The 11,619-nt window shown below is 33.9% G+C and overlaps 1 protein-coding gene across 1 annotated transcript; it reads right to left on the bottom strand.

The window, feature by feature from the left end:
- Positions 1-1,677: 1,677 nt before the first annotated feature.
- LOC139866660 (SAGA-associated factor 29 homolog A-like) lies at positions 1,678-10,051 on the bottom strand. Its single transcript, XM_071854950.1, has 10 exons — positions 9,862-10,051; positions 8,666-8,838; positions 7,731-7,824; positions 7,511-7,587; positions 6,343-6,452; positions 3,135-3,220; positions 2,606-2,659; positions 2,259-2,409; positions 2,096-2,109; positions 1,678-2,013 (listed from the first exon to the last, which is right to left on the bottom strand). Exons 2-10 carry the CDS (start codon positions 8,781-8,783, stop codon positions 1,911-1,913), a joined length of 807 nt encoding a protein of 268 aa, XP_071711051.1. The 5' UTR covers positions 8,784-8,838; positions 9,862-10,051; the 3' UTR covers positions 1,678-1,910.
- Between the last annotated feature and the right edge of the window lie 1,568 nt (positions 10,052-11,619).

The raw sequence follows: 11,619 nt of genomic DNA on the forward strand, positions 1-11,619 counted from the left end.
ATTTCAAATAAGCTAATGGATGAAGATGAATAGATGATGAAGATGAAGATGAATAGATGATGAATAATACTCCATAGATGATGATTGTATGAAGATATAAATACAAATATAAATATAAATATAAATATAAATATAAATATAAATGTTTTGTCAAACAAAAGGACTAATGAAATTAGAGTTTACAAATATGAGGGACTAAAGATGTAAATATCTAGAAGGTGACCTAGAAGGTAACCTGTTATTACAGGTTGAATGCATACAATATTAGAAAATACAAAGTTGAATGCATACAATAGGACTTTTGAAAGTTGAATGCATACAATAGAATTTTGATGAAAGTTGAATGCATTTTGGTGCCATTTTCCCTTTATTGATGAACCAAGTTCAAATCGCAAAATTTACTACACCATATTAGGGAATACGATATATGATTTCGTTTGATCGAAATTGTTTGCCATTTAAAGCTATATGAGAACTAACAAAACCAGCTGTCTGAAACCATAAGCAAAACTCTATTTGGAAACATACCACTCTAATTGATTTGTTCTTAGACGGCTCCCAATGGTGATATCCTGCACTCCGCCCAGAAGCTCGCCGACAAGGACCCCAATGGCAGCAAGCCATCCAGGCGTCCGCCCAGATGCACCTCGTCTCTCTGCTAGTCCTGCTGTGACATGTTGTTGGACGGAAGGGATGCAAGATTTTGTGGTACTTTTTGCATAATCAGAAACAACAACAACAACAACAACAATACCCAATCTCACACATGTAGGGTATGGGGGAGGTGGGACTTGGACAATCCTTCCTCTACCCTAGGACAAAGAGAAGTCATTTCACCACCCCGAGTGAAACACTCACAAGGGTAGAGAAAGTCCTCCCTCTCTATGTTCGACGGATAAAGAGATTGCTTCTAACGGACCTCCGGCCACAAAGATGAAAAAAAAAATTGATAAATAAATAAATAACTCGTAAAAAGTAAAAGTCGACGCCATGAAAATGGTGTAACAAATTTCCATGGGTTTTAAGTGTTGCATAATCAGAAAATGACTACTAAAACAAAGCCATATACCCAACTTAATATCTTAGGTTTCTTCATCAGCAAAATCATTTCTACAAACCCATGGTTAAGGATAATAATGTACGCATGTTCGAATATTATAATGGCATCTTTAGGAGCTGTCATTTAACAAAACCCTAGAAGAACAAAAAGCTGTCTAATTCAAATTCCTAAACAAATCAAAAATTGCTTTAGGAAGAAAATATTACATCAAGAACCCAACCAGTGATCAGTTCAGTTGTTGGAAGACCAGTTTATATACTCTCTACTAGGGATGAAATTGGTATTCAAAATCGGTTTCCCCGTACCGAACCGGTACCGATCCCGATTGTACCAAAACCGATACCGAATCCCTATTGGTACCGATTTTCGGTACCGGTACCATTTCGGTTTCGGTTTTTTGGGATTTTTGCTCATTGCTACTCTCTACACTTATCATATGTATAAAATTCAACAATGGCTATGAAAAATTATAAAATTCAACAAAAAAACAGCAAATTCCAGTACTCACTCGACAATACAACGGCTAACATACGACTTTCGCGACATGAACTACAAGTCATAATCACATTATTTCTCTACAGAATGTTATGTTATGAGAATATTAAGAGGTTATATTATAACTAGTTATATACATACAACAAGTAATATTCATTACCACAACAGAATAACAGAAAAAAAAGGTCTACATCGACTAATTTATCACTCTACATAACTGGCTACGTAGTTTTCGAATAACAATAACAGAAGACATTACAATAAATATAAATATTTATGTTACAAGAGGAGTTCAGTTACAATCTGATGGTACCTTGATAACTTGACGCAGTTTAATCTTATTACGTAACGTAACTCACTGCCGATGCCCATCAGGAAGGGCAACTACCTTGTGAAACGGCACATTTCGTTGTGGCAAGGATCCATCTTCCTCATCATCATCAAATTCTAAAATATAACTGCCATAAACCAAACAAAACAAATTTAAGAATTTAGTAATCAATTAAAACCAAGGCAAATGAGTTACGAGTTTATACTTACTCGTCAGTTTTCCTCTGTAGATAATCCACAATACAAAAGGACACAGCAGCAGAAGCAGAAAAACAGGAAATAAGAGGTGTTAGTTTTTATGGAATTGGTACAATTAATTAATAGAACTCGTATTATGAAAACTGTCGATAGAAAGGTACGTGGATGAAAGTACCTTGCGAGTATTCACGACAGTTGCTTTATAAAGAGCAGTAGTTCCGGGATAAACTGCCAATACGTGTTTTCCAGGAGGGAAATCTTGAGCAGTGGATGGATCGTTTCGTTTGGGAAAAGGTATAATATGTGACATAGGCAACTTGTACTTCCTAAAAACATCAACAACATAAATATTTATTTTAAAGAAAAACTAGAAACTTCGATCCAAGATTGCATGCTTTGGGTTTGAGAGGACTAAAATTTGAACATATGTTTTTAGGTAGATACTTAGTTTACCCATTTCGGCCCATTGTAAGTAAAATTTAATATATAATTTAGGATTTATAAGTATAAAATAATATATACCTCTGTCCCGCTGGTTCTTCATCGTCACCTGGTTCCTCATCAAGAACTTCAAATCTGCATCAAGTCGCAAATCATATGTGAGGATAATAAACAAAACATGAAGCACCAAAAAAGTGACACATATGTACTCAAGTAGCTAACATACGAATTGTGTTTTTTAAATAACTATCATTTGATTTGATGGATCAATTAAAATTAAATTCTCCTTGATTTATTTAATCATAAACAGATCATGACCAACCAAGAACATCTTGTTGACTAAAATACTTCATCATATATATTTAATAAGTTATAAGTTATTGCCAATGTGCAACCAGACGATATGATTAAATTTAAGAATTTCATGGTACTGGTACCACAAAGGAAGTTCTAGAATCCACCAACTACACACCATTTTACCAACAAATAGCAAACAATGAATTGCATATAGAGTGGGGAAAATGTAGAGGGTTTAAGAAGCAGGAAAGTTTAGAAAACTTTCTCAACGTTCGGTCAAACTCGGTCAAAAATCGGTCAAAGTCAAACTTACTCTCTTATTTCCCTGTCAAAGTGAATTACTTTAACAATGAACCACTCGTCTTTATCAGCATCCTCCTGTGTGACTCTAGCAGCAACCTGACAAATATTACACACGTGTTACAAATGAGAGTAGAGGAAGAGAGATGGGTTAACACTTAACACATAGGGTCAGGTAAAAACTTTATGTAAAAAAATGTTGAAGTTTGTATGAATAGTTACATTTAGTGAGTCAAATATATACAAAAAAGTATATTGTTCCAGTAATAATCTAATTTCTTGGATCAAAGATTTAGGAGGTGTTATGCATCAATATTACATTTTGTGCAATTTCGACCCGTTCCACCCATTTGACCTGTTTCCTATTTAGCTAATTTAAAAGATTCAACATGTTTGAGATATAGTGATGCATGTGTCGAGTATATTAACAAATGGGGCCAAAAACAAACTGGACTTCAAGGTTATGATGGGCTGCAGGTTTATGGGTTGGGTAATAATGGTCATGGTGATGGTGATTATGGTTAAGATCTGCCTTGAGAAACAAGCAGAAAGTTCCAGCAATCTTCTAAATAAGGATAATAGTATCCATTAGCTTAATTGGTTTTCTTAATTTATTTTGTTTTCCTTATTTAAAATTATTATTATTAGTCCTATCTATATAAAGGACATATCTTTATACGTTTCATTCAGTTTTTTTTTTATGTTTTGATTAATATCATTAAAAAAAGGTTGTAGCCATTTTTCTGGGTTTATTAACCTGTGCGTATTTTAACTTACAATTGTCGATTAGTGTGTGTTTGGTCATTAGATCCGCATTATTTGGTATCAGTAGTTCAGGGATGGCCGAACACTACCATCATCAAGATCCAAGAGATGCTGAGATTGCAAGAATAAATCGCCGAATCGAAGAGTTGGAGTTGAATCGCAATTTAGCTTACGAGTACAGTGATTCTGATCGAACCCCAACTCGTGGGGAAGAAAGGAATCCCTTTGCTCATGCTCCAAGGGGTCATCATCGAATACAACAGGTGGATCCCTTGCGCAACCTAGGAATGAAGATTGAAATCCCGGAGTTTACGGGACAAATGCATCCAGACGATTTCCTAGATTGGATAAGTACAGTCAAAAGAATTTTCGACATAAAAGACATCCCCGACCACCTCAAAGTCAAACTCGTGGCGATTAAATTAAAAAAGCACGCGTCTTTGTGGTGGGATCATGTACGAAAGTCTAGGGCTGCTGCCCGAAAATCAAAGGTAGAGACATGGGGGAAGATGAAGAAGCTTTTGCGCGACAAATTCTTACCAAAAAATTTTCGCCAAGAAGCCTTCTTGGATTACCACAATTTGAGACAACATAATCAAAGTGTGAAGAAATAATTAATGAATTCAATCGGTTGAGAATGCGGTGTGACATTCAAGAGGAAGAAGAACAAACAATTGCACGTTTCTTGGGGGTTTTGAAACCCGAGATTGCTGATGTTGTGCACCTCCAGCCATACTGGACTTACACGGATGTATGTGGTTTGGCGTTAAAAGTTGAGAAACAACAGGCAAAAGGAAAGGGTAAAGTCCCTTATTATCGTGATCAGACTCCTCCATTTGACAAACCTAATACCACTTCCACAGATAAAATTAAAAACGAACAACAGCGTACTGCATCATCGTCACAGGGTGGTGGAAGCAATCGAATTCCAACATGTTTTAAATGTCAAGGTAAAGGACACTTGAGTCGTGAGTGTCCAAATCAGCGAACAGTAACTATTTATGATGGTCTTCCTGTTTATGATGTTTACGATACTGAAAAAGAAAGTGACGAGCCCACTGATCAAACTGAAGTCATACACGCTGATCAAGGTGAAGCACTATTTGTCCACCGATCCCTAAGTGCTTCAATCAATACGACCGACGCAAATTCTTGGTTACGTAACATCTTTCGAACAAAAGTAACATCTAAAGGCAAAGTGTGTTCAATGATAATTGATGGTGGGAGTTGCGAGAACGTTGTATCAATGGAGATGGTGGAAAAACTTGGATTAAAAACTGAAGAGCACCCGGAACCGTATAAACTCACTTGGCTTAAACGAGGTAATCATGTAAAAGTAAACAAACGATGCTTAGTGCAGTTTACTATTGGTCTAAAGTATAGTGATGAAGTGTGGTGTGAAGTCATCCCCATGGACGCTTGTCACTTACTGTTGGGACGACCTTGGCAATTCGATAGAAAAACGCGCCATGACGGGTTTCGTAATACTTATAGCTTTTCTAAAGATGGCATAAATATCATACTTGCACCTTTGGACACGCGCAAGAAAACAGTCATCGACCCTAATCTATTTCTTAGTCGTACTGAATTCGAACGCGAGGCAACACCACCCGATGTTATAAATGCACTAGTTGTCGCAGCAGGTGATGGTGATGGTGATGGTGATGGTGATGGTGGTGGCTGCAACTTTTCAACTGAAGTATTTGGTAATGGGTTCGAGAATGAGATTAAAACAAGTCATATAGATGACGCACGGGTAGTGGCTGAAATTACTGACCCAACTGCCAAAATACAATATGAAGTCAGGCCACTTGTAACAACATTCATGGACGATAGTGCGAAAGATCTTGACTCGAGGACGAGTCTCTCCGAAGGAGGAGGGGATGATGCATGTGTCGAGTATATTAACAAATGGGGCCAAAAACAAACTGGACTTCAAGGTTATGATGGGCTGCAGGTTTATGGGTTGGGTAATAATGGTCATGGTGATTATGGTTAAGATCTGCCTTGAGAAACAAGCAGAAAGTTCCAGCAATCTTCTAAATAAGGATAATAGTATCCATTAGCTTAATTGGTTTTCTTAATTTATTTTGTTTTCCTTATTTAAAATTATTATTATTATTAGTCCTATCTATATAAAGGACATATCTTTATACGTTTCATTCAGTTTTTTTTATGTTTTGATTAATATCATTAAAAAAAGGTTGTAGCCATTTTTCTGGGTTTATTAACCTATGCGTATTTTAACTTACAATTGTCGATTAGTGTGTGTTTGGTCATTAGATCCGCATTATAGAGCCAACCCAAATCTAGTAAACGACTTATTTGTAAGTAAAAGGGTAAAAATTGCCACATCTACATTCAAGCATACTAAAAGTAAAATGAGCTACTACAATGTCAAAGGCTTATATGTTATTACAGTAAACTTAATGAATTGTAAAGAGTATGTCACATACTTGTTCCCCTTTTAAGCTTGCGAGATGATCAAGATGATTACGAAGCGAAGGAGAAAGCCGTGGCACATCTGGATCAACTTTCATTCTTTTCTTCTTCTGTTCATTACCTTCTGCAGCATAGAAAGAAAAAACACATACAGCTTTCTGACTTCTTAAAATAAAATGTATATATATATATATATATATATATATATATATATATATATATATATATATATATATATATATATATATATATATATATATATATATAGTGGTAGGATCAAGGGGGAAGTAACCAATCGGGGGGAAGCGGGGGGAAGCAAATATTTTTTTTTTTTTTTTTCGTTTTTTGAAAAAACTTTGTTCACGAACATTATAGATTGGATGAAAATATGAACATTTAATAAAGACACTTTGTGATAAATGTTTTTATTTTGGCGGGAAAACGATCGAAGAAGTAATATATAACAATTATCGTGTTTTTCGAGCGTATGTTGAGGTTTAGATATTACTCTATTAGGGTTTAGATATTAGGATTTATAGGGTTTAGATATTAGGGTTTAGAAATTTAGGGTTTAGGGTTTAGGGTTTAGATTTAGGATTTAGATTGAGTTTTTAACACGAACGGTTTAGAGTTTAGAGTTTAGGGTTTAGGGTTTAGGGTTTGGGGTTTTAGGTTTAGAGACTAAACCCAAAACACCCTAAACCCAAAACCCCAAACCCTAAACCCTAAACTCTAAATCGGGCTAAAATTTTACTTCACAAAACATGAAAAAAAAAACGTTAACATTCTTCACGATCAATATTATCTTGAATGTTATTTTTGTCGATCGTTTTCCCGCCTAAATAATAACATTCATCACGAAGTGTCTTTTTTAAATGTTCATATTTTCGTGTGATCTTGAGGCGTGAAAAAAAGAATTCCAAAAAAACGGAAAAAAAAAAAAATTTGCTTCCCCCTCGATTGGTTACTTCCCCATTGATCCTGCCCCTATATATATATATATATATATATATATATATATATATATAGCTTTCTGACTTCATAAAACAAATTTTTTTAAGGATTAGACTACTAGAGAAACAGAGAATGTAATATACTTATATTTTTGCATATATGAAAAAAAAAAAACATTTAGTCACCCAATAGAAGGCAGAATGGTGATAAAAATTTTGAAGCACCCACCCATCCTTCTTCGTTGTTGCCCAGGGGGCCCAGAAGGTATCAGAGCATCCAAATTAATTAACAACTGACTCGAAACACTGCATCCAATCAAACAAAAATAGCTTAAGAACTGCTGCTCTATGAAAACGTAAAAATTGAAATAATAGTTTAGCGGAAATTTAGAAAGGGAATGTAGCATATGATAAAACGCAAAATGAAAGTTGAAGGATAGAAGCCATACGCTACTTCAGTTTCTGATAGTTCTTTTGCTTGAATGTATAGCGTCTTAAGCCTTGAAAGAGAATTGTCACCCGGCTTCTCAACCACCTCAGGAGCTGCATCAGAAAGAAATTTTACATGTACAATATTTGACCATTACCATTATATATATATATATATATATATATATATATATATATATATATATATATATATATATATATATATATGTCTGTATCCTTACTTAGGTATATATATATATATGAAAATACCTTTATGTATATTCGTTTATGTATTGGTATTTATACCTGCCTTTGTGTGTGTGGGGGTATATATATGTGTGTGTATGTGTTTGTGTATATGGGTGTGTGGGTGTGCGGGTGGGTGTTTATTTTGCTTGTTTGTAGGCATACTTGAAATTACATGGCTCTGCGCACTATATTATCCATGCTATTTGTCCTATTGTTATGCTTTACTTGCTATATGTGTCCTCTTTTTATGGCTACTTTGTATGGTTGCATCTTCCTAGGCGCACTTAACTCTTACAGGTACGTATCATTTGCCCTCACTTTTTGTTTGTATGAGCATTTCTGGCCGGAGGTCCTTTAGGAAGCAATCTCTTTTGCTTCTAGAGTAGAGGGAGGGAAGACCTGATCTAGTCGCGGGTTCTATACCCGAGGGTGGAGTAGTGACTTCCTTCTAATCTAGGGTACGAGGAATGATTGTCTACACCCTACCTTCCCCATACCCTACTTCTGTGGGATTGGGTATTGTTGTTGTTGTTGTTACCATTATATATATATATATATATATATATATATATATATATATATATATATATATATATATATATATATATATATATATAATGGTAAAACATAAACAAATGTTATACTAAAAACATAAACAAACAACAATCATATGATCATGATAAAAAAAAGTGTACATCGGACTTACTTGACTGCAGCTTTTTATGCATTTTGTTGATCTCGAGAAGTATCACCTCCTGATCTTTCCTTAGACGATCAAGCTCCTTTGACTGATCTAAAATTACAGTTACGTCCGGTGAGGACATATTTCTCCTACCACCTCTACCAACTACTGAGCGTATCTCAAGATCCTTAGTTGTCCTGCAACAATGAAGTAATTGTGTAAAAAACAAAAAAGTAGTTTATAAACATGAAATGCAAATTCAATCTCGTAAGGAAAGGAACGAACAAAAAGGTAAAACTACAGATAAAATATAAAGAATCAAAAATTCGAGATGGAATAATTTGGCACATTTTAGTTAACGTGAATAACATAAGGTTAACAATATATATTTTTTTTTTGAACGGCAAGCTTGCATTAGTGTATCATTTATTTCGACGACACTCATCATTTGCACACACACGCGCGTTCGGAAGGAAACCCGAATCGCATTACAGTGACCCGATCCTTTAACCATCCCGAGGGGCAGGCGGACCGGGTTTGAATCCTGAATGGATCCGGGAGAAAACCCCCCGGGGTCAATCTGGATATCCATATTTCCATATTTCATGCAGATTAATTAATAGGATGGGCAGAGCGAGGCTCGAACCCATGACCTAACCCCCAACCCCAACACACAAGGTGAAGGGGATGCCGTTGAAACAATGCTTCGTTGGCCATCAGGATAACAATATTGAAGGTTGAACTCATCATATAAGTAAATTTCTTAAACAACCTTCGAACACTAATCATAAATTAAATCAATTATATTACACAAACATATAAATCTGTAAACATCCAAAATTAAAGTAGACATAATAATATTTCAATTTTAGAAACATATCTCAAGCTAACTACTTTCATAAATCAAAATGCAGAACAATGTACAAGCTCCTCAACTACCCTAGCTATACACGTTGTATTCATAAACAAAAACCCTAAATTTATTCCAACAAATTATAAAAACCCTAACTTGATTACAACATCATATAAAAAAAACCTACATTTGTTAACACCAAAAGCCCTAGATCCAAGTATCACATTCTCACGATACTAATACGTACTAATTACGTCAATAGCTGTAAGAAAAATTCAATATATTGATAAGTTACAAATCAATCACATATAATTGGTCAATTTTGAAAAATGAAGTATTGAAATGGTAATAACAGAGCAATACTTACGTATATTGTACTGTGGATCCAAATATTTGAATCCTGTGCGTTCAATTCTTCAAGAGATACAAGTAGATCAATCGTACTAAATTAATTAAAAAAAGATTTGTTAAAATATGATCGAAGGTGAATTTCGCGCGGAAGGAAGACGACAGAAGTCACAAAAATGCAGAAATTATAATTTTGACATTTGTTTACTTTGAAAATTCTTCCTACATGAATTTGTTGGTTTAGACTTTAGATAGATACGATTATTTTGTTCCTAAAATAATACTACTCTCATATTTATTCACTACAAAAATGTATTAACTACTAAAATCACATTAAAAAAAAAAAGGGAGGTGATCCTCACACACCATTTTTTATCCATACACACTTGCTTTACATAAATTGACAAGTTTGCCCTTACTTTTAACATAAAGACAAAGATTGTAGTGACCCGAAATTTTCCATGTTTATATATATATTAAATGAAATTGTTATTTACATGATTAAGTATTTCCAACATGTTAAGCAATCAAACTTGTTAGGACTTGATTAATTGAAATAGGTTTCATATAGACAATTGACCACCCAAGTTGACCGGTGATTCACGAACGTTAAAACTTGTAAAAACTATACGATGACATATATATGGTTATATATATAGTTAACATGATTTTATTATAAGTATGTATCTCATTAGGTATTTTAACAATGCGTTATATACATAAAAATGAGACTATTAATTTAAGAAACTCGAAAACGATATATATAACGATTATCGTTATAACAACGTCTTACTAGGTACATATGAATCATATTAAGATATTGATACACTTGGTTAATTATGTTAAATGATAAGTAAATATATTATTAAGTGTATTAACAATGAAATACATATGTAAAAATAAGACTACTAACTTAATGATTTCGAAACGAGACATATATGTAACGATTATCGTTGTAACGACATTTAACTGTATATATATCATACTAAGATATATTATATATCATAATATCATGATAATATAACAATTTAACATCTCATTTGTTATAATAAACAATGGGTTAACAACATTCAACAAGATCGTTAACCTAAAGGTTTCAAAACAACATTTACATGTAACGACTAACGATGACTTAACGACTCAGTTAAAATGTATATACATGTAGTGTTTTAATATGTATTCATACACTTTTGAAAGACTTCAAGACACTTATCAAAATACTTCTACTTAACAAAAATGCTTACAATTACATCCTCGTTCAGTTTCATCAACAATTCTACTCGTATGCACCCGTATTCGTACTCGTACAATACACAGCTTTTAGATGTATGTACTATTGGTATATACACTCCAATGATCAGCTCTTAGCAGCCCATGTGAGTCACCTAACACATGTGGGAACCATCATTTGGCAACTAGCATGAAATATCTCATAAAATTACAAAAATATGAGTAATCATTCATGACTTATTTACATGAAAACAAAATTACATATCCTTTATATCTAATCCATACACCAACGACCAAAAACACCTACAAACACTTTCATTCTTCAATTTTCTTCATCTAATTGATCTCTCTCAAGTTCTATCTTCAAGTTCTAAGTGTTCTTCATAAATTCCAAAAGTTCTAGTTTCATAAAATCAAGAATACTTCCAAGATTGCAAGTTTACTTCCAAGTTTTCTAAATCCATTCCAAGTAATCATCCAAGATCAAGAAACCTTTGTTACTTACAGTAGGTTATCTTTCTAATACAAGGTAATAATCATATTCAAA

This window comes from Rutidosis leptorrhynchoides, chromosome 9 (assembly GCF_046630445.1).
Source record: "Rutidosis leptorrhynchoides isolate AG116_Rl617_1_P2 chromosome 9, CSIRO_AGI_Rlap_v1, whole genome shotgun sequence".
Lineage (NCBI taxonomy): Eukaryota > Viridiplantae > Streptophyta > Magnoliopsida > Asterales > Asteraceae > Rutidosis > Rutidosis leptorrhynchoides.

What these genes read in the sequence shown, in the direction of transcription:
- LOC139866660 (XM_071854950.1), bottom strand. Translation starts at nt 8,783, where the DNA reads ATGTCCTCACCGGACGTAACTGTAATTTTAGATCAGTCAAAGGAGCTT. An exon ending in GCATAAAAAGCTGCAGTCAA is followed by an intron (nt 7,825 to 8,665) that starts GTAAGTCCGATG and finishes TTTCTGATGCAG; the next exon opens with CTCCTGAGGTGGTTGAGAAG. An exon ending in CAAGCTTAAAAGGGGAACAA is followed by an intron (nt 3,221 to 6,342) that starts GTATGTGACATA and finishes AATATTTGTCAG; the next exon opens with GTTGCTGCTAGAGTCACACA.